We start from the raw sequence: 24,783 nt of genomic DNA on the forward strand, positions 1-24,783 counted from the left end.
GACGTGTCTGTAAGCACTATCATTGGGAACCCTGCTAAGAATACAAATAGTAGCAATTTTATTGTAAATAATTCTATTAGCTGATGAATCTGTTGATAAAATCATTCTCAGATTTCAAAAATGCGCTCACCGAGCAACCTCGCTTGTGATTTTGAAGGAAAGCATCGCGACTCATATGGATAACATTCGGAAATAGGTTGATCCCGCCTTATTCTCATCATTTAATTTTATTGTTTAAATGGTAAAAAACAAGGCGTAAATGTATCAAAGTCCTGAAGTAAATCAGTTTAAAATCCAACTCATTCTCTGGGTGAGAAATAAAAATGATTGCACAATAGTAAGTTCGTTGTTTATTAAGTTTATTAAGCGGTTAAAAAATCTCTATTATCATAAACTAAAACATATTCCAAAGAACTTTTGCTACACTGACCCAACATATATGGGTCACTTTGTAACAATAATTAGTCACTCAAATTTGCTTGTTGTTTAAATGGAAACGACTCATATCAGTGTGTGATGTAGCGTGCAAGTTTCAACGCGTCATATTGGAATTTACTGATGCAACGTATCTCTATGCATCAATCTTAAATTCGACATAACTTCCAACCACAACATAAACTAAAATTACAAATGTTTACACAATTGTCTTCCGTATTTTTCTTTCTCGCATAGAATAGCCTAACGCATAGTACATGTGAAAATAAAGTGAAATATGATAATTACTCAAAATTGCCAAAAGTTCAGATGTGCTCGACTTGCGGTTAGCGGCAGTAAAGTCAAATGTCATGAATAATAGTAAAACGACGTATGTTAGATTTTCTTACAATTCTGTAGGAGAACCATCAGAAATCTGTATAAAAACTTGTCGTTCACAAAATTGCCAGATTCTTAAAAAAAATTACTTTTTCATTAAGGTTTTCGGATGTCATAAAATATTTGCATACGATTCTGCCAGTTTCGTGTATTCCTACATCTGCAATTCCTGGTAGGTTCTGTATGGAAATCTGAAGATTACTGGTTGGATGCAATAAGCTGAGTTATTTCTCGAAAATTCCATAAAAAGAAATGGACCTCTTCCAGTAGTGCTCCTTTACCAATTTTCTCTGTAATAAATTGTCGAAGAATTAGAAATCGTTCCATTCCAATGTACAACCAACAATAATAATTGAACGTTGCTAACTGGACTTTCGGATCAGTAAACCTTCATGAATTGAATTTGTATATTCATTAATTTTAAAATAGAACTGTCATTCCTATAAATAAAATCTAAACGCCTTAAATTTAGGTCCCTAATAATAGATTGCTTATCGTGCTATAAACTTGTACAACATTGAAATAAGAGTCATTATCCTGACATAATTTGGTCCTCATTCCTAAACACCATCAATAACTCTCAATGATAACACCGAAATTTATCACAATGTCATTTTTTTGCAGCTTTTGAACGACTAGAGCTTCCGCCAACAAATAGTTGAACAAAGAGAAAAGCCATTTCGTCCTTCGTGCTGCATCCTGGTGCAATTGTGCCTTACTCAATCGTAATACTTCTTCCAGAAGGCGAACATATCCTCGTCTCGCCCGTTGACTACCCGCACCTTGAAGGGCTTCTCCGGTTCGTCGGAATTGGTAAACTCAATCACATCGCAGTCCATTGATTGGTACACCTCGTTGTCGTTGGTGCAAGGACGGTATGGCTTCCGCGGGGTGGCCACACTGTGCAGAAAAATTAAATTTATTAGTTACGGTGACATTTGGAATTTAATCGATTTCTACATTAAACGGTATTAATTTATGGTCACTTTGTGGGTAATTTTTTATTCTTGTTTCCAAATGAATTAGTCGTGGGTTGAAAATCTTTCTCACAATGAATATTATTATCACTTCTGTTTCAGCAGACTGTATTAAAATAATGAAAAAAATGTTGAATAATGTTTCCAACCACATAAAGTTGAGTGTAGAACAAATTATAAGTAGAGGGATTACATTTACTTTAAATATTATTCCAAAGTAGCATCGCTGGGTTTCATGAATACAACTTCGGTTAGACGTTATGCTTTTATATTGTGGTTACAAAAGCGGAAGATATCAGTTTGAAAACCAATTAACCGCCAAACCTCCACTTTCAATAGTTAGTACGATAACAGCGATGAGCTTAATCGCTTTCCAATATTCCGGGATAATAAATCTGTCTTTTACTTTCAAACGACTCAAACTTTCCACCCTCGTTTGAACTTGAATCGACTGAGCGGGACAAGTTCCAAAGCTGATGCAAAGCTAATTCAAGCCATGCAGAGCGCCGAAATCTCATTAAAAACTTTTCCCAGCATTTGGTGGCATCGCGATTCCGGTTTCTGTTTCGTTCCAATATTTTCCGGTACCCATAAACCATTTAGCAAACTTACCCGTTGATGGCAAAATCGATGAAAAACTCGACCAAACGGTGCGACATCCGCGCCTCTTTGGATTTGTGCGGAAAGTCCGGGAAAAGCAACGGCGACCGGAAGAGATAGATCAGCTCGTCGCAGTGCACCACGCCGAAGTTGCGCTTTTCCGGGTTGGACGTGTACAGCGAGGAGTACGAGTAGGGACCTTGGAAGCTGAACTTGTATATGCTGACGGGCGCAAGTTGCGTATCAGCCGAGATCACGTGCTGCTTCACGGATGAGTGCAATGGGAATAGGAATCCTGCTTCTGTGTAGAGCTGCGTTGAAAAGTTAAGATAGTGGTTGAATTATTGATTATTTATATAGTACAAATATTTAATAAAAAAAAATGTCTCACCGGTCTACGAAAGGTCAAAATAAATAATAAAAAAGTAAAAAAAAAATTAAACTAAATTTTACTGTTGTGATAATAAATTTAAAATAACATTTTTGTTTATTTGAGAAGCCATTTTTCGTACGTCTTCATACGACTATAATGGAAATTGTCAGCCTCGGCTTCAACTGTAAGATGCTCAGATGCAAAGAAACTACGGTTCAGAAATAGTGTTTTGCTGCATGCACCACATAATACATTTTAATTACAACATTTTCAATGGACGCTAAACTGCGAAAAATAGATAAGGATGATTACTTCATCCATTAGGAAAATATGAAATATGTAAACAAGCAATCAGACACGAATCATGTGTGCCGCAATGATACCAAACTCTTTATAACATTACTGTCCCACCGCGCAACTCTTTATTAAAATACAATGATCGCATGAAAATGTGTGGGTTTAATCTGTAGCTATGCATGGTATTTACAATATATTTACCCTAATCAGCTGTTGTGCATTCCCCTCGGTGATCCATTCATCATTAGCGCTATCGGCAAAGAAGCGATCCTTCAACGACATTAGAAACTCATTGGTCGGTTCTTTTTCCATCAACAACGGAAGCAGCGTGCTTATATTCGCATTAAGATCCTTCAGAAGCTGCTGATTCGTTGAGATGGCAATGGCACGTACAGCACCATCGTTTGATATGTATCCGGTCATCCAAGGAATTTGTTGATAGTTGCCCTTCCGCCATGATTCTCGAGGATCTTTTACTAAAAAGGCCTGGTTCGACAGGTTTGGCGATTCAATCACCGGTCGATAAAGTGTTAAAGGGTCGACCGACCACGGTTTCAGTTTGCTAATGCTATTAGAGAGCACCAATGCATCGACGTTCCTTAGACCATCTATCAATTGCTCAGACGTAAGATTCATTGCGCATGGAATATCCACTGCTTCTGCTTGTTGCCGGGCCAAACTCAGTGGATCCTTTGTGGGGAAGTTCCATGGAGCAATTGCATTACCACTCATCACAATCGCTCTTGAAAACAGTCCTTCGCTCATCGGACTGATCATATGCATATGCACTGATCCTCCACCAGCGCTCTGTCCGAAAATTGTTACGAGACTCGGATTTCCTCCAAACTTTTTGATATTCTTTTTCACCCATTGCAGAGCCAGTGTTTGGTCCTTCAAACCGAAATTCCCTGGCGCCACTTTGTCTCCGGTTGCCAGAAAACCAAACACTCCAACCCGGTACTGGATTGTCACCAACACGACCCGCTTAGTGTCCATAAAATACTCCGGCCCAACAATACCAGGGCTGGCGCTACCCGAGAAGTACCCACCCCCATGAATGTAGACCATCACCGGTAGTGCCGCTTTACTGGTGTTCTGACCCTGAAACGAGAAAGAAGCAAAAAATAAAAGCTATCAGCGTGGCCCATAAACACATTTGCTGAATCATCTGTTCGAGCGGCAGAAACACGAAAATGGAAACCACACAGCAGCACGTGCTTCCGAGAGAGCGCGCGTGGCTTACTACGTCGCTGCCGGAGTTCATTTGCATTTCTCACGCCCCGGGCCGGTCACCCGTCGTCGTCGTCTTCGTCGCCTACTACATATTGCACCCAGATCCGCGGCGCGAGTCGCAGGCACGGGCGCAGCCGAATAATTGACGAGCGCATCTATCGTCCAGTCGACGGACGGCTAAAAAAAAAGAAGCTTGCCAGCCAAACAAAACAAGCCGGCCACCGACTTCGTGTGCCGCGCTGCCGCCTGGTCAATGGGAATCGCGCTTGGGATGATAAGCGTTCCTTATCGCAATCAATCGGGACTGAAATCTATCGTACGTCAGGTGTCATAGATCAGGTCTAAATTTATGACTTGGGTTCAATATCCGGTTTATTTCATGTGACAGAGAACAGCTGGTTTCATTTTTAATTTGGTGCTACAGTCCGAGGTTACCTATCGGAATTAATCGATATAAGATTAGGGAATATTGAAAGTTTGGATTAGCGCTGTAAATCAGCAAATTGCCAAAGCATGCAACGCGCATGAACAGGTCAACAAGAACGGGTGTACCTAAGATGCTACGTAATATACTAAATTTTAGTCGAAGAACCTACCAGTTGTACATATTGACGAATGTGAGAAGTATAATAAAGAATACATGCGGTGGCGAGAAACAACAAAATCATTCATGGCAAAGTATAGGACGACGATTTTGAAATGCCTGTAAATCAATTTCATAATAATCAAATTACAAACGTGTTGTACATCTTAGGTGCATTGTACGATTATATTATTCAAGTCTCAGTTACAGCTTCGGAAAATTCTGATTTTCAGCTTCTGATGAAAATTCTCTGAGATTTCGTCAAAGTTAGTTATCTTAACTTCAACTCACTGTCAAATAATCTGTGAAAACCAATAAAATTATTAAGCTCTACGAATGCGAAACATTGAAGACGGCCAATTCAAATAATGAGATGCAACTTTACGGTTTTTATGACTTTCTAGCGTATTTAAAATGTATTATAACAATGGGCCTAGGGCAAACCGTCCGAATTGTTGTGTAAAATGACTCAATTGCATGTGAAAAAATGGTGAACGCATGGTTGTTTGCTTTGTCTTAACGAATTGTGCGATAATCTTACGAATGAGATGAAAGATTCGCTAATCGCCAGCTCATTAATAAATAACTAATATTTATATACATTCATAAATGTCCTACAAAGGGTTGTATGAATGATTTTATGGGAGAAGGGAAACTCATTCGATCGAAAGCCATTTGGCCGAATGCCACTAGGCCGAATAAAAACAATTATGCCGACACTCATCTGGCCGGAAGTTATTTGGCCAAACGGGTTATACGGCCGAATAGGACATTTACCAGAATGAGTCATTTGGTCGAACGGGTCTTCTTCTTCTTCTTATTGGCATTACATTCCCCACTGGGACATTGCCGCCTCGCAGTTTAGTGTTCAGTAACCTTCCTAGTGCATTGGGGTCCGTTTCGATCCAAGCACACCTAAAACTAACGCAACGAGATAAAAATCTGAAAAATTCTGACTTTTCCTAACTTTCGGAAACTTTATCTCTCGAGTGGTCATCGGAAACCCCCTGGAAGATCCGGAACATCCGTAAAAGTGGTAAATTGCAAAAGTTCCGGAGGACCGTTTTCACTATAGGATTTCATAGGATTTCATAATGGCGGATATGTCATGTCTCCCACATATTTTTTATAGATTACCAATATTCTGATTAAGAAAAATCCAAAATTTGAAGTCTCTACGTGCTTTAGTTCCAGAGATACAAGGTGTCAAAGTCAAAAATTGGACAAATTCAGTTGAAAAAATGTTTGTTTTTCAACTATTTCTTTGAATAACTTGTTCACATTTTTTCCATGATATAATACATCCTTACAAAGATTATTGTATAAGCTTCTAAATGGTGTGCAAAAATAAAGTACAAAAGCAAGAACAAAACTCAAAAAAAATGCAGATACATTAAAATTCCGCCATCGAGGGTGACAATGGGTCTGGGGTGAGAATGGGTCATCGCTCTCAACGGCAGCCTGGTCATAGTCGTAGAAGTCATAGAGCAAAATCGTTCAAAAGGGTCTCTTATATTTTAGTCTTCTTGCCCTCAGACACATTCAATCCATTCTACAACCATTCTAAGTAGTTGAAACAGTGACTCATTCTCACCCATTTGACCCATTGTCACCCCCGACGACGGTTCTTTAAAATAACGATAATTTCAATTTTGATAGTGAAGAACTTTTTCCTCAAGATTCCCGAAGAAATTTTTTGCAAGTATTTGCAATTAGCAGAGTTAAGTCAATTTGATTTTTTTTTTCATTTGTTTTTTTTTACCGTGTCGTATTGTTGGAAATTTGTCCTAATTATTATTCCCATTATTTTTAAGGTGAATGAATATGCAGTTCTAGGCATGATTAATAAGCAATAAAATAGTCTATTTTCAGGCTAAATCAATTTGAAGGGAATAACTAAGAAATCTTCAACCCTTTCACTATCGACACATTTAAGGGTACTCTATTAGAAATAACAAAGGTTAGTGTCTTGAGCTGTAGCTCCAAAAGATGGAAGGTTACTAAATTATTAAAAGTACAATATTATTAAAAGTAAGAAGTGAGAAGTGAGACGTTTCACTTCTCAATCATCATTTCTCACTTGTCACTGCAAAAGTGAGGAATGAGAATATAGAATATAAAAACACTCATTTCTCACTTCCCTCTGTAAAAAGTGAGTAATGTGAAGTAAGAAGTGAGAAATAATAAAAAAGAAGTGATCACTTGAGCCAGCCTTGGGCTGAAAGTCTCGCTAATAAAGATATAAAAAAATATCACTTCTCACTAATCATTCCTCACTTCTTACTCCTCATTGTAAAAAGTGAGTAGTGCCAAGTGAGAAGTAAGACCTTTTCATAGTGAATAGTGAAAAATGAGTTGAGCGAAGTGAGAAAAGAAACGTCTCACTTCTCATTTCGTGCTACGCACTGTTCACAGTGAGAAGTGAGAAATTAGGAGTTAGAAGTGAGAAGTGACACTTATCAATCCTCATTTCTCACTTATCACGTCTCACTGTGAAAGAGATGCCTCTCTTCTCACTCGTTTCACTCATCAACTTCTCATTTCTCACTTTTCGCAGTGAGAAGTGATAAATGATGGTTGAGAAGTTAGACGTCAAACAACCTATTTGGTCAAACGACATATTTGGTCGAACAACATATTTGGCCAAGCGACCTATTCGGCCAAATGACGTTTTCGGCCAAATGTCCTGTTCGGCCAAATGACCTATTCGGCTGTATGACCCTTTCGACCAAATGACTTTCGGCCTAATGCACAGTGGTTAAAATCCCGAAAAACGTGATCGTCAGCTTTTTCGGTATGAAATCCTGATTTAACCTTCTGTCTGTGCTCCAAAAAACTTACGTTGTCTGTGCTCTGGGGTCATATTGACCCCAAATTGAAATCGTTATAACTTTCTTGTTGTTTGTCCAATTTTGGATTTTTTGGGCTGTTTCGAGAGATAATTTATTCATCTTTTAAGACGTTATCTAAGATTGATCATAAGTGGGCGGGTACCTCGCGGGGAGGGGTTTCCGTAAAAAAGGGTACAAAAACAGTGATTTTTTATGCTTATTTTGCTTTTATCTGAAAATCCTACCCATTTTGAGCTGCAGATTTTCAAAAAGATTATGCAGGCAGGCGTGTGCTGTGACATGAGGCATTGATTAGTTTAGAACTTGTCCGCTAGGTGGTAGCATATATGAAATCATTAATTTAGACTAACTCATGATATTCCGATATATGGAATTTCCTCATTGTAAATACTCCTATCGCACAAATTTGAAATTTGTAAAAATTATGTCCTTGGCAAAGTTCATCTGGTGAGAATGGACTGTCTTGTGACGAAAAAAAAAAAATTATGAATTTTACAATTAGGCGGCGCTAGTGTGCTTGCAATGTTCTTGCATGTGTGAAATATTGCTCTAGCTTGAGATCCTTCGTACATACACCCAAGTTGTATTCGGCAAAAATGTTCAGGATGTCCAGGACTGCAAAGTGGTGCTCAGTGTAATGCGCACTTCTTCCAAAAGGCGGCGCTAGTGATCAGTTATAACACACATTATTATTTGTCAAAAACACTAAGCATCAAAATACGTCAGATCTCCCATGGAAAAATCTACTCAAATATAACTGTTCACTAGCGGCACCTCTTGGAAGAAATGCTAATTATACTGAGTACCATTTTGCAGTCCTGGACATCCATGCGAAACAGCCCAAAAAATCCAAAATTGGCCAAACAATAAGAAAGTTATAACGATTTCAATTTGGGGTCAATATGACCCCAGAACACAGACAACGTAAGTTTTTTAATAGAAGAACACTGTAGCTCTTACTGACAAAGTTTTTCTGTACATTATTTCTGACAACTTTCCCAAAGACCCCATTTTGTTTAAACACATTTTGAAAAAAAAATCTATCTCACTTTTAGGTGAATTAATCAAAAATAAAATTTTCTCAAATGATACCCCTTGATGTATGCAACATACTTGCTGAACATACTATGCCATTTAAAATACGATTTCATACCGAAAAAGCCGACGATCACGTTTTTCGGGATGTTAACCGGCTAATGGTCTGTTCAGACAAATGATACATTCGACCAAACAACTTTGGCACCAAATGCCCCGATTTTATGAGTTAGGTAATTTTGCCTCGTGGATGCGTTATGTACTGTTCTCCCCTATAGATTTGATAGTTCCCTTAGGGCAAGCATGAAAAAATTTTATACAGAAGTTTCAATTTATTTTAAAGTGAGTTGGACGCAGTTTTTGCTTTCTGTTTATCTCCCATTTTGAAGAGCAAGGGAAGAGTATCAGTATTCCTTTCCACATTCCAGGCATAACATGCGTACAGCTACATTATTTTTTATATGTATAACAGGAAGCAAGTTTTCCTGAGTATTTTAGGCAGTGTAATATCCCAATGGAGTTTTCTGTTCAATAATAATCCTTGCTAAATACCCTTTAAAAACAGCGTTTTAATTATTTTCATTGGCTAGGTACTGCACTAACTTCCGTCCCGGCACGCTTCACCGGCATATCCTTCGAATAGTATTAATTTATTTTGATCATTGGTTTTCCAAGATCTATTCAAACATTCAAAATTCTTCTATACTAGAATTCTTCTAGAAAATAATACTGATTTTGCATTTTGAAATTGAAATATGGCTGGTTCTATTTATATTATTTCTATCTAAATTGAGTATAAACTCTTGCTCTTTCCAACGATATGCTGATCTCTAATATCGGTTTAGAAATGTTGGAGTTATGACAGTCTTGGTGAGTCAAGAATTGACAAAAATCGAGGTCCATAAAGGTGATTTCGTGTATAACTATCGAGGGGACTATCTTTCTGAAGAATTTAGCTCGGATCCTTAATATACTCGCCAAAAGCTTTCGAATGAATTTTAAAAAACCTCGTGCAAATAGTGGCCTGGTCTCTGCGAGAATTATTACTATATCATTACGAATTGCCCAAACACAATAAGAATTAATTCACTATAGAGTAAGAGCTGCTTGGCCGAAATGGACATAGGGACGAACATTTCGTGGTACCAAATGGAACCAAACGACATTTTCGGCCATATGACTTGTTTGACCAACCGACAGTTTTGGTCATATGACCCGTTCGGAAAAAATATCCTTTCTATTGAGAAATCAGCTGTATAATTTGGTTTCGGTTTTCATAGACGGCAACATAAACAAATAAACATCTTATTTAATCCTTCAAGACTGCGTAGCCGTTCTTAAAATCGGAGTTGTCCATTCTGAAATGCGAAAATGTTTGTAATGGCATAATCGGCCAAGTGCCAAATTCGGTGAAACGACGTTTGCGACCTTATGACAGGCTCAACCAAACGACAGTTTCGACCTTATCATTTGTTCGGTGAAATGGTATTCCATGAACCTTCTGCTACATGGACAGATCAAAAGTAACAGATGAACTGTAAGAGTCTAAGAAGTTAGCACGGTTGGTGTCAACCGAAACAGCTAAATACTTCATAAATTATTTTTTCATTTTTGAGGTCATCAAATTGTTCTCAGTTAAAAATTATGTGAGTTGAGCATAATTATTCTCACGGTACATGTTAATTGGCTGAGAAATCAACGTACTTTATGTACGCATTGCCTTATTGTTATTGATATAGGAACAGATACCCTAGTAATCTTTTTTCAACACAGAGCTGTGATATCCATGGTCTTCCGTAAACAAGCTTATTTTCTCGTTAAAAAAAATCAAATTTCTAACACTGCATAGCTGATCATCCGATTAGTGTATTTCTGACAAATGCCAATCACTGATAAAGTTGTTTTCAAAGTGAAATGGAACACACATAGTTATCAGCAAACCTGTCCTGATTAGCATTCGCTAATCACGATCGACGTGTACCACTCAGGCTTGACTGTCAAGCAATGGATAGCAACAAGATAATTATGAACGACACTCCCGGAAGTGACGATTATTTTTCACGATTCTATTTTTGTTTGCCTGAAATTTTGCATGTGCTTTCTTCGTGACCAACAAATAGAATTTGCATCACTAGTTTGCCATTTCACTTTTGATAAGGGCCTAAGGAAAAACATTTTCACAAATTTCAAAAAAATGTTATCGTGAAACAATTGATAAATAAATTAGTATATGAAAAAACAAAACAATACACGGGTAGAAATCCGTTCCCCAAAATGAGAAAATGATTCGCGATTTCGTGAATCCATCGTGTTTTCATGTTATGAAAAAGATTTCATGATTTATTTTCGTGTAACAAATCCAAAGCGTTACGATTTAGTTGTTGAGATTGAAAAAAAAAGTTTAACACAGGGCTCGAACTCGAGTCCACTGAGTGAAAGTTCGGCGTGCTACTTCTTAGCCGTTCTTGCTTCTTGGGAACGGAGTGTTAAAAGTATAACCGGTTATGCATTTTGTCAACTGGTGGGGATTGCACAGATCCATAAATAATAATGCTAGAATCATGAATTATAATCATGATTTCATGAACTTATCAGTTCATGATTTTCATGATTCTTAATTCATGATTATTGGTATGTATTTATTTCCGTGTAGATTGTGAAAAAAATTTCAGTTCTTTTCATATATCAATGAAGAAGGCTGCATCCCCATTTTTTTTAAATAAGAATACATATTTCAATACATTTTATTTCTAGATATGTTGCAGCGACAAAAAAGGGTTTTCGTGCACTATGGACCAAGATGGAGAAATAATAAACCAAAAGTTGCACACACTACGTCTAAGGGGAAGACTCAGATACAGGGTGTAAAATAAAAATTTCAGAATTCGAGACCGTCACGAAATTTGGCGAGATTTCAAACGCTAGTAGCTCCTTTTTGCTTTCGATGGATTTTCGAGATTTATATTTTATTATCAATCGAATGGGAAACTCTCCAGCAATTTTCAAGCCCATTAAAACTATTGATTTTCAACGTAAAAACATTGAAAATTCCAATTCTTTACGAGCCCAGTCAAATTGCAGGGTCTCGTTACGACCGCTGTCTTGCGCTCTACTTTTGAGAGGAAAATCGCACAAAACGCAGAACAATAGAATTAGAGCAATGCCCGCGGTCGAAGCAAAAGAGTGGTGTTTATGAAAAAGTGCTACAGATGCTGGACATGTTCGTGTAAGCCAACACTGAAGGACATTAATCCCTCTAAATTCACAAATAGGTTCATACTTAAGGGCAATTCTAGACCAACATTTGAAAAGGACGCTCAAGACAATTTTTGGCAAGATAGGCTGGGATACACGGTGTACAATAAATACATATTTCAATTTTTTTAAGATGTATACATCAATTGACTCGGAATTTCGCCACCAATTTCCCAGTTTTATTGAAATTGTTTATCAACTGTGAACAAGATTATCTTACCATTTGGGTAGCACCCCCGCCCTAAGTCGAACAACAGTTGGAGAAAGGCATCATCACAACTGGGGAATAAATTTGGGTTTTTAGGTGAAAATTTAAAATTGTCGTATCCAACCATTTTCATATTTTGAGTTACGCGCTAGTTTTGTTCGAAATTAGTGACATAGGTACACATTTATTCTCGACTCTCTTGTTCGGTAATTTTTTTTACGGTTTTGCACCGTAAACCATAAAAATTACCGAGGAAATCAGCAATTCCACTGCCGGTGTTGAACTTAATCTAGAATTAAAAAAACACCTAAATAAAGATAAAAAAAAAGCAATTCCACTGGAAATTACTGATTTGCTGTAATTGTTTTCATAAACTACAGTATACAGTAATTTTTAGTACTGAGTTTTCGGTAATGCTCGATGATTAACCGGCGCTGCGCCATAAGTCAGTAAAATGACTGAGTTTTCTTCAAAAAAGAATGACAAATGAAATATGTCAAATCACTTTCCGCGCATTTTCAAGTTTATCGCGACGACTTATATTTTATCCTTCGCTTCTGCAACAAGCAAATTTAGCCAATAATTTGGGCTTTTTCATTTGCTCTTCATTGCTTGCGACAAAGACGGAAAAGTTAAATGTGCCAGTGGAACCAGCCAAAATAGCTTACTGGAAAATTGACTCGAAGATGTTTTTGGAAGAAGTTTTTCGTGTAATGTACGGAAAAACCGAGGAATCGCAAATTGAAATTTTTGAAAACTATTATAAAAAAATTGTAATGCAACTGTTCAATGTCATACATTTCGTTTCATTGCGATGCGTAGCCCATTTCGCATCGGCAGAAAGGTTCCATGAATTTCGACTTTTGCAAAAAGATTTTCTATGGATCATAATTCAAAAAAATATTTTTTACTGGAAAACTCAGCAAATAAAAAGTAAACAAAAAGTTAGCCGAACAACTCAGTAATAACAAGCAGTGTTGTAAAATGTCATTTGCATTCGTTTGTATAATTTTTCCAAAATTTGTTCAGAAGTTGGCTATCGGCTCCTGAGGTATGTCGAACTTATAGCCCTTAAATGTGCCTACAACATCGTCTAATAAGACATTGCTGTAAATATGTAATCTGGGGCGTGGGAGGCAAAATGTCATTCAAATGACATTATGTCAAATGACACGTGACATTTTGGAAAGTTTCAATGAAATTTTACCGAGTTCGACAATCGAAAGTTACTGTGTAATAAAAGAATTGGTGCGCAATCGATCATGATTTGGATGTGCAGAACAGTCTCAAGACTCCCGTTATTTTGTTCTGCTGTGTATGGTTGAAAAGTTAATTAATGGCAGCAAAATAAAATTTTCATGGAGAATTAGAAATTTTCCATAAAAAAGGCATCAAATCGGCTGTTATTGATTACGGTATCATCATTGCTTGCTTGGATGGAAATGACAGTTCTGTGTCGGGAAGCAGTTGACGTCAATTTTTTTAAAGCAAATTATGGCTAAACGTGGAAATATTCTGCCGACTGCGAAATTTGGCACTGAATTAAATATATAGCAATCCATCGTAAGAACCTCATTTATAAGCCGTTATGCTCGGGTAGATTTACGGATAAACGTACGTACATGGTGACGTACAACTATTATTTTTTGAAAATTAGAGGACTTGCTCACACCAGTTTGACCAACATTTGAAATTCCTTGAAGACCTTCAGAAATCATCAACAACAGCATTTCATTATTATTTTTCCCTTTATTCCCACAATTTTAAAATGACTTTAGTTTTCCACATAGAGCAAATTTTATTTTTCTACGTTGGCAGAAGCCATCGGACAAAGTAGTACAGTGCTTAGTTGGGTCGCCGTATTGAGAAGAAAAAAGTTTGTTTTGTAATGCGCTTTGGTCGATACAAGCGCTATCTTCAATAGTAGGCAAAAGCTGTCGAGCGGGCGAAAACAGTGCGTGTTTTAGTCGTCGCCAAGAGAAAAAATATATTTATTATTCGGTGAAATGCTTTAGGCGCGCGTTGGGTTTTCGTCTTCGTATCAGTATGAATATGGCGCCGTTCCGAAGAAATAAATAGTCGCTTACCAAGGCGACTTCCTATATATTACCTTCTCATCTAACCAACTATCCCTTTCCTCGGATTCCTCGGTCTCTTGTATCTCCCCTAATCCTAAATTGGTTGTGAGGACGTGGCCGGCATCGTTATTGATCTTGAATTATTGAAACTCTAAATCATGTTCAGTGAGAATGGCTTTCTAATCCCAGGAAAGTTATTCAATTGGTGAGTTGTGCAAATTTGTTGTTTCTCGGCCAATCACGACTAGCAACTACGATGTGTACAGTCAATCAAGCTAAGCTACGCTAGAGCAATCTTATTTTTCTATTTGCACACTCATAAAATTTGATGATCATGTGTTCCACTTGTCGTATAAAAACCAGATGAAAGTCGATCCAAACAATCACCATTTTATTAAAATAGTATCATTTTCTCAATTATGGCGGAGGAATCTTCTGCATCTCCGTAAGCGCCATGGGAAAGGAATAGTTGGTTAGTTGAGAAGGTAATTCGTGGGAAGTCCCTTGGTAAGCGACTAAATATTTAAAGTGATCTAGATAGATCTGATGGAAAATGTGTCAAACAATATTCATTAATGTAAATAAAACTAGGTAAGAAAAAACTCATATAAAGCACGCACACTCGTCAACCATCATACGTAGTAGCTAAGTCGTTTGCATAGCAACCGTACTACATCATCCGACTCCTAAGTTGTATAAGTTTTCAATCGAGAACTCTAATTATCTGAGCACTGAGGAGGTCGCACAGTTCGTGTATCTATCAAGCGGCTCTCCCGTAATTGCCTATTTCACTAAACGAGAAATATAAACTCGCGATAATTTGCGTCGAAATAGATTAGACTTATGATAATCTCTAATCCCCGTAGGGAAATTTTCTAATTAGCTACACGTGTCGCCTAAAATAGCATCATGTTGGTTAATCTGAGAAAAGTAATTCAGTAGCGTTTGCCTTTGTCAGGTGTAGACATCAGCGGCCGCAATCGGTGCCGAATCTATCCACAGAGCCGGATAGGCGCACAAGTTATCAACCTTGAAATGATTATCTATTCGTGCGTTTCGCGCACATGGCGCTGCTACTGGAAGGTGCATGTTGAGTTGTTTTCCGCAATTTCGGACGACACACTTTCAATATAATCGTCATATCAGCATTTATCACCGCACCGGCGCGTGGCGTTCATTAGAGTAAACAAGCAGATGAACTATGGCTATCGGTAACGCACGAAGGTGGTGATTATATGAATAGTCTGTGTGGCAACTGTGATGCAAAGAAACTTTAAACACTTATCTATAGTACAAGTGAGAAGTATTATAACTGTGTGATATACTTTCCAAGAGAAACATGATTGGACATTGCAAAATTCTAGTGTTATATTATGCCAACAAAATAAAACTTCCTCCCCTTTTCTAGGAATAGCTATATTATGCTGAACAACTTTCATACTACGTTTAGTATGGTCTGTTCATTTTCAGTTTTCTCGAAAGAAATGGACGACAAATCTTAGAAGCTAAATACTCAATAATCCAAATAATAGTTTCATGGAAAACTCACCTTTGGCCGATAGACATTCAAATACAAACAATCCTCGCTGCCCATGGCTTCTGCAACGGGGAATAGTTCATTTTTCTGAACGCACATGGATTTTTCGACAGTAGCATTGTAATCTCCTTGCTCACACCAAGGCTTGTTTGGAACTGGGTTCTGTAAGAATAGACAAAAGGAACAATTTATTATAAGTATTTTTAAAAATATTGCTACATTTTTTTATTTTATTCGTTTAGATGGATTTTATTTCAAAAGAACGTCTCTTAGTCAACAGTTATAATGATAATATGGTTCACATAGAATCTTTCGGCAAAAAATCCACGGAATGCCTTCGAAAAGTAGCATCGATTTTCTCATGATTCCGGGTGAGGATCACTCTGAATCATCACTTTGAATATCGACAAACCATTGACAATATGTTTCTTTCCGATCTTCTTGGTGATTATGTTGACATGCCGATTCACATTTTTTACAAACTGTCAATTTTGCTTATAAAAAATATTTTGGCAAACTTATGTTTGAAACTGTTTTATCTCTTTTCAAAAACTACAGTGGATTATAATATACGATGAAGCAAACTCCATTAAAATTGACCAATCTGTCTGTTTTATATCGTCATGTAAAAGTGTCCTCTCAATAAACTGAAGCCCTTATGACAAGTTCATAACCTTACTTCTTTTAGGTAAGATTGAAACTGTTGAGTGAAATTGAAATATTTGCCCAACTTGTTTTTATTAGCAAGAAAGAGGCGCCCAATAAATATTACGGCCCTGTTTGGCCATTCAATTAGGTTTAGATAAATTATAGAAATAGGAATTTCATAGATGCTTCGAAACGAGATGACCTTCCTTAATCCTTCGTTTCTTATATCATACAATACGATACGAGTCGTATGATATGGATAGGGCTTAGCTTGCGTGTCCTCGAATCTTGGCATATGACCGTGTTTTCGGTGGACTTCGACTTCGCAATCGCCGCACTAATAACCCTTCAGAAGGTCGGCTGTGGATTGCTGAATGAACATGGAATAAGCATATTTCTCTGGAATAAATATGATGCAGCACAACATACGATGAAATAAATTCACTTTCAATCAATAAATGATTTACAACTTTTTTTACAACAACCTACAGCAAAAGTTTAAGTTTTGCCTAATACTTTTTTACCATTAAGCAAAATTTATACTTTCCATTCGATGAGATATTATTCTATATATACACTCAAAATGAATTTGATTTAGGTTTGTAATGAAAATCATGTATATGTGGAATGGAAAATATATCTGATTGCTGATTGATTAACATGAATGGAATTCAATAAAAAAAAAAATTTCGTTGATTTTGTATTGTTTTGTTATATTTTATCTCTATTCCCTGTTGTATCAATGGGAAATAAAACCGAACGCTGCGTGCTAAAACACCCGTTTGGATTTATGAGGGCAATGATTCCAAGCTACCTTATCTAAACGTATACAACAATCTGTTCAGCACCGTATCCATACTGATAGTATTAGTCTCTGGTTGAAGTACTATATCATTATTAGTACTTCCAGTTTGTCTACATCAGTGGCAATTATATAAAGGAAAATTGTGGTTATAAATACAATATTCAAATTTGTGGAATAATCCCAAACTACTTCTTTGCTTTTTTCTATAAACTTGAATCTTTATCTCTTCATAAATTTAACTTTAAGACCTTTTAGAGAGAGTTGGAGAATAATGGAAAATGTGGAGGTAAAAATTCCCCTTGGAATAAATGATAAAAATAATGTTCCATCTAAATCCACGGGTTCCAGTAATAAGTTGGACGTAAGGAGCAATCGGCAAATTGGAAATTTCAATTTATTCGTTTCTTGATGTTCCATCGTTTGAGTACCAGCGAAAGGCTTTGCGCAACACTGTGCAAACTGTGAACTACATAGTGTCAGCACCGAAAAGGCAGTCTCTTCAACGTTATGAAAGAAGAAGATGGTCCATGGCTAATCTTTTTCGATGTTTTAGCCAATATAAACCGGGATACCGAATCATTTCAACTTGCAAACACAAAATTTATAAAACTAGCTAAATATCACAATGATCTCATTGTTTTTTAATTTCTAAAGCATAAATCTGTTTTAAAAAAATGGGCCTGGGGCAAAACGCACTAAAGGTGGTGACAAATGGTACACTTGCATGCGAAATAAATAGTGAACGCATGGTTGTTTGTAGCGTAAAGATCGAGAATTTTTTTTTTTTTTTAACTAATTTTATTTGCTAATTATCTAATACATGCATTCATCTCTTAGACTAGGTGTTCCGTGTTTTCTTAACACTATCATCCTTATTTGCTATGTTACCTTTTAGTTATTATTAATACATTTCAATTGCCTCTGGCAGTTAGAATTTTTCCTCTGGTTGAATTGAACCATGTAGGAATTACAATGTTTTCAACTTAAACTAATCTTAACCTATTTTATACTAAGGGTACAAGGAGTTAATCGTTGCAATAGAAGATTGCAACGATTTTTGTCTAAAATTGAAAATTATTTTGTTGGACATTTGTTGCAATGTCTCAATATTAGAAATTCTATGAAGTTCATTGGTACTATACCACGGAGGCAACTTCAGAATCATTTTCAAAATTTTATTTTGAATCCTCTGGAGTGCCTTCTTTCTAGTATTGCAGCAACTAGTCCATATTGGCACAGCATACAACATGGCAGGTCTAAAAATTTGTTTGTAAATCAAAAGTTTGTTCTTAAGACAAAGTTTTGATTTTCTGTTTATAAGTGGATATAGACACTTAATATATTTATTACATTTGGCTTGAAGGCCTTCAATGTGATTTTTAAAAGTTAATTTTTGATCTAGCAGAAGTCCTAAATATTTAGCTTCGCTAGACCAATTAATTGGAACCCCATTCATAGTGACAATATGTCTGCTAGAAGGTTTCAAATAAGAAGCTCTCGGCTTATGTGGGAAAATTATAAGCTGAGTTTTGGAAGCATTCGGGGAAGTTTCCAATTTTTCAAGGTAAGTGGAGAAAAAATCCCAATTTTTTTCCAATCTACTACAAATGACACGAAGTCTTCGCCCTTTGGCTGAAAGGCCCGTGTCATCGGCAAACAAAGATATTTGACACCCTGGTGGTAAATCAGGTAAGTCAGTAGTAAAAATGTTGTACAAAATGGGCCCCAGTATGCTGCCTTGGGGGACACTAGTTCTTACAGGTAATCTATCAGATTTAGTATTCTGATAGTTTACCTGCAGTGAGCGATCTGATAAATAATTTTGGATCAGTTTAATGATGTACAGAGGAAAATTAAAATTCATCAATTTTACTATCAATCCTCCATGCCAAAAACTGTCAAATGCTTTCTCTTTATCAAGAAGAGCAACTCCAGTCGAATATCCTTCAGATTTGTTGAGTCGAATTAGATTCGTATAGCTCTTAATAACAGATGAGTGGTTGAATGCCCATGGCGAAAACCAAATTGTTCATCAGTTCATCATTCATCAGAATTGTCATTAATATGAACCATCATTCTATTTAAAATAATCTTTTCAAACAGTTTGCTTATTGAAGAAAGCAAACTGATTGGGCGATAACTAGAAGCCTCAGCTGGATTTTTGTCCGGCTTCAAAATAGGAACAACTTTGGCGTTTTTCCATTTATCTGCGAAGTATGCCAATTGAAAACATTTGTTAAATATATTACCCAAAAAGGATAAAGAGCTCTCAGGAAGTTTTTTGATAAGTATGTAGAAAATACCATCATCACCCGGGGCTTTCATATTTTTAAATTTTCTAGTAATAGATCGCACTTCATCCAAATTAGTTCCCAACGAAGGGTCAAAAACATTCTCTTGATTGAGAATGTCTTCGAAGCTTCGTGTAACCTGATCCTCAATTGGACTAGTGAGACCTAGACTAAAATTATGGGCACTCTCGACTGCTGAGCAAGTTTTTGAGCCTTTTCGCCATTTGTTAATAAAATTTTATTTCCCTCTTTAAGCGCTGGAATTGGCTTTTGAGGTTTTTAAGAATTTTTGTTAATTTCAAAAGGGTTTCGAACTGGGATCCAACTTCGAGACATTATTCTCAAAGTTGGTATTTCTCAGAATAGCGAAACGTTTTTTAATTTCATTTTGCAAATCTCGCCAAATAACTTTCAACGCGGGATCGCGAGTTCTTTGGTATTGCCTTCTTCTCACATTTTTAAGACGGATCAGTAGCTGAAGATCGCCGTCAATAATAATGGAGTTGAATTTAACTTCACATTTAGGAATTGCAATGCCTCTGGCTTCGACAATTAAATTTGTCAAAGATACGAGAGCATTATCAATATCACTTTTGGTATCGAGAGGAATATCAACATCAAAATTCCTATCGATATACGTTTTATATAAATCCCAATCAGCTCTATGATAATTAAAAGTAGAGCTGATTGGATTATAAATGGCTTCTTGTGAGATTTCAAATGTCACAGGAAGATGATCAGAGTCAAAGTCAGCATGAGTTACCAATTGGCCACACAGCTGACTTGAATCCGTTAAAACTATATCAATTGTAGAAGGATTTCGACTGGAAGAAAAACAAGTTGGTCCATTGGGATATTGAATAGTAAGCATATGCGGTATTTCGAAAAATTTCGTTTCAGGTGGTTCGAAACGAAATTCCGCGGAATTTCGCGGAATTTGAGCATAGCGAAATCTGATTTATTGATTTCGTTTCGTTTCGTAAAATTACAAAAATTTCGCTTGAAAAAACTAGCTCATACCGAAATTTAACGGAATTCCGCGGAATTTCGAAGCAAATTTAGACTTAAACCATACTGTCCCGTAGGTCATGTATTATCAAAAATTTTGGCTGCGCCACTGAACAAAATCATAAAGCTGTTTCTATTAACGCCTACTACAAAATTCCATTCTGAGTCGACAAATACGTATTCAGTTTTCTTCTAAAAAAATCTTCGATGTTTTGTTAGAAATGGCCAACAGAAAACGAAAAATTTCTTATATCATTCTATCCCATTTTTTTTCAAAAGTTATCCGACATTTAAGACATTAGGGTCAGAGTGTAAATGTAATCAGATATGAATGAGATCAGTACTGCAAAACCTCTTTTTGCGCCCAAAACGGGGGAGCGTAAATGGAATCAGAGCGTAAAAAGAGGGAGCGTTATTTCGAATTTAGGGCGTAAAAAGAGGGAGCGTTATTTGGAATTTTGAGCGTAAAAGGAGGGAGCGCTATTTGGAATTTGGAGCGTAAAAAAAGTTTGCAATCTTTAAGGTAAGCAAAATTTGATATTTAACTCACTTTTAGTCTTAAGATGTGTCTTTTACCAATTTTGGTATTAGGGTCGTCCAAATTGTTTCCGTTATCATGGTCGTCCAATTGTTTGAATGCTGAGGCCTTAAGATGTTCTTGGTACGCCAAAAAATCAACAAGTCATGAGTGGTGCAGATCCTTGATATCGCACAGTAAGACGTTCATCATCGTTTTCACGTATTTAAAGCTTTACAAGAACTTCCTGGAGCTTGGACCTGTGTTTTGTGATACATTAGATAGAACGCAACCATTGCATAGGTTCACGGTCATCCAAGAAAACTCTGGAATAGGCCTTAAGATCTACACGCGTAACCAGAAATCTTTCGCCTTGTTTTAAAAATTGTACAACCCCTTTATGGTACATGGAATAGAATGCGTCCATTGCATGGGTTCATGGTCATCCAAGAAAACCCTGGAATAGGCCTTAAGATCTACACGCGTAACCAGAAATCTTTCGCTTTGTTTCAAAAATGGTACAACCCCTTTGTGGTACATACAATAGAATGCGTCCATAGCATAGGTTCACGGTCATCCAAGAAAACCCTGGAATAGGCCTTAAGATCTACACGAGTAACCAGAAATTTTTCGCCTTGTTTCAAAAATTGTACAACCCCTTTATAGTACATGGAATAGAATGCGTCCATTGCATAGGTCCACGGTCATCCAAGAAAACCCTGGAATAGGCCTTAAGATCTACACGCGTAACCAGAATTTTTTCGCCTTGTTTCATAAGTGGTACAACCCCTTTATGGCACATAGAATAGAATGCGTCCATTGCATAGGTTCACGGTCATCCAAGAAAACCCTGGAATAGGCCTTAAGATCTACACGCGTAACCAGAAATCTTTCGCCTTGTTTTAAAAATTGTACAACCCCTTTGTGGTACATGGAATAGAATGTGTCCATTGCATGGGTTCATGGTCATCCAAGAAAACCCTGGAATAGGCCTTAAGATCTACACGCGTAACCAGAAATCTTTCGCTTTGTTTCAAAAGTGGTACAACCCCTTTGTGGTACATAGAATAGAATGCGTCCATTGCATAGGTTCACGGTTATCCAAGAAAACCCTTGAATAGACCTCAAGATCTACACGAGTAACCAGAAATTTTTCGCCTTGTTTCAAAAATGGTACAACCCCTTTGTGGTACATAGAATAGAATGCGTCCATTGCATAGGTCCACGGTCATCCAAGAAAACCCTGGAATAGGCCTTAAGATCTACACGCGTAACCAGAAATTTTTCGCCTTGTTTTAAAAATTGTACAACCCCTTTATAGTACATGGAATAGAATGCGTCCATTGCATGGGTTCATGGTCATCCAAGAAAACCTTGAGATAGGCCTTAAGATCTACCCGCGTAACCAGAAATCTTTCGCCTTGTTTCAAAAATGATACAACCCCTTTGTGGTACATAGAATAGAATGCGTCCATTGCATAGGTCCACGGTCATCCAAGAAAACCCTGGAATAGGCCTTAAGATCTACATGCGTAAACAGAAATCTTTCGCCTTGTTTAAAAAAATGGTACAACCCCTTTGTGGTACAAAGAATAGAATGCGTCCATTGCATAGGTTCACGATCATCCAAGAAAACCCTGGAATAGGCCTTAAGATCTACACGCGTAACCAGAAACCTTTAGCCTTGTTTCAAAAAAAGTGCAACCCCTTTGTGGTACATATAATAGAATGCGTCCATTGCATAGGTCCACGGTCATCCAAGAAAACCCTGGAATATGCCTTAAGATCTACACGCGTAACCAGAAATCTTTCACCTTGTTTCATAAGTGGTACAACCCCTTTGTGGTACATAGAATAGAATGCGTCCATTGAATAGGTCCACGGTCATCGAAGAGAACCCTAGAATAGGCCTTAAAATCTACACGCGTAACCAGAAATCTTTCGCCTTATTTCAAAAGTGGTACAACCCCTTTGTGGTACATAGAATAGAATGCGTCCATTGCATAGGTTCACGGTCATCCAAGAAAACCCTGGAAAAGGCCTTAAAATCTACACGAGTAACCAGAAATCTTTCACCTTGTTTCAAAAATGGTACAACCCCTTTGTGGTACATAGAATAGAATGCGTCCATTGCATAGGTTCACGGTCATCCAAGAAAACCCTGGAATAGGCCTTAAAATCTACACGCGTAACCAGAAATCTTTCACCTTGTTTCAAAAGTGGTACAACCCCTTTGTGGTACATATAATAGAATGCGTCCATTGCATAGGTTCATGGTCATCCAAAAAATCTCTGGAATAGGCCTTAAAATCTACACGCGTAACCAGTGCTCTTTCGGCTTGTTTCAAAAGCGGTACAACACCCTTGTGGTACATAGAATAGAATACGCCCACTGCATAGGTTCATGGTCATCCAAGGAAACCTTGGAAAGGGCCTCAAGATCTACACGCGTAATCAAAAATCCTTCAGCTTGTTTTGAAAGTGGTACAACCCCTTTGTGGTACATAGGATAGAATGCATCCGTTGCATAAACCCTGGATAAGGGCCTTAAGATCTACACGCGTAGTCTAAAATCTTTCGGCTTGTTTTGAAAGTGGTACGACCCTTTAGAAAAAGGCCTTAAAATCTACACGCTTAAACAAAAAATTTTCGCTTTGTTTCAAAAGTGGTACAAGCTCGTTGTGGTACATAAAATAAAATACGTCCATTGCATAGGTTCATGGTCATCAAAAAAAAACTCTTGAAAAGGCCTTAAGATCTACAAGCGTAACCAGAAATCTTTCGGCTTGTTTCAAAAGTGGTAGAACCCCTTTGTGGTCCATAGAATAAAATGTGTCCATGGCATATGCTAATGGCCATCCTAGAAATTTATGGAGTAATACTTCTAGGCTTACACCAATAACTAGTTGGTCTTTAACCTGATATAAATACGGTACATGGTCTATGCAATATAAGCCCGTTTTTTACCTTACGTTTCCGGCGTGAAGTTGTTTCTCTATACCAAGTAGGGGTTACACAACTTGTTTATTCTCAAATAACTGTCTTCATTGCGAAGGTTGATCAACAGACCTTGACTCTATGGAGTTCGTAGACTACCTGGCATCAATGACAACATCAAGATCTACTTGGAATACAAATATATACCCAGAAGGGGTCGCACAACTTGTTTATTCTTCAATAACTGCCTCCATTTCGGAGGCACACAGACCTTGACTCTATGGAGTTGGTAAACTTCCTGGAGCCCACGACAACAACAAAAGCTACAAGGAATACAAACATATACCCAGAAGGGGTCACACAACTTATTTATTATTCAATAACTGCCTCCATTACGGAGGTTGATCCACAGACCTTGACTCTATGGAGTTCGTAGACAACCTGGCATCAATAACAACAACAAGAACTACTTGGAATACAAATATATACCTAGAAGGGGTCGCACAACTTGTTTATTCTTCAATAACTGCCTCCATTAAGGAGGTTGATCCACAGACCTTGACTCTATGGAGTTGGTAAACTTCCTGGAGCCCACGACAACAACAAAAGCTACAAGGAATACAAACATATACCTAGAAGGGGTCGCACAACTTGTTTATTCCTCAATAACTGCCTCCATTACGGAGGTTGATCCACAGACCTTGACTCTGTGGAGTTCGTAGACTGCCTGGAGCCT

General features: G+C 37.3%; 1 protein-coding gene across 2 annotated transcripts in view; it reads right to left on the reverse strand.

The window, feature by feature from the left end:
* Nucleotides 1-1,210: 1,210 nt before the first annotated feature.
* The window catches only part of LOC134217467 (juvenile hormone esterase-like), a 57,090-nt gene continuing 33,517 nt past the window's right edge, over nt 1,211-24,783 (reverse strand). For both annotated transcript variants that reach the window (XM_062696240.1, XM_062696239.1), the window contains 4 exons: nt 15,854-16,003; nt 3,262-4,161; nt 2,403-2,701; nt 1,211-1,713 (listed from right to left, as the gene is read on the reverse strand). In XM_062696240.1, the coding sequence (XP_062552224.1) occupies nt 1,533-1,713; nt 2,403-2,701; nt 3,262-4,161; nt 15,854-16,003 (1,530 nt within the window). In that variant the 3' untranslated portion in view covers nt 1,211-1,532. The remainder of the gene's footprint in view (nt 1,714-2,402; nt 2,702-3,261; nt 4,162-15,853; nt 16,004-24,783) is intronic.

This window comes from Armigeres subalbatus, chromosome 2 (genome assembly GCF_024139115.2).
Source record: "Armigeres subalbatus isolate Guangzhou_Male chromosome 2, GZ_Asu_2, whole genome shotgun sequence".
Lineage (NCBI taxonomy): Eukaryota > Metazoa > Arthropoda > Insecta > Diptera > Culicidae > Armigeres > Armigeres subalbatus.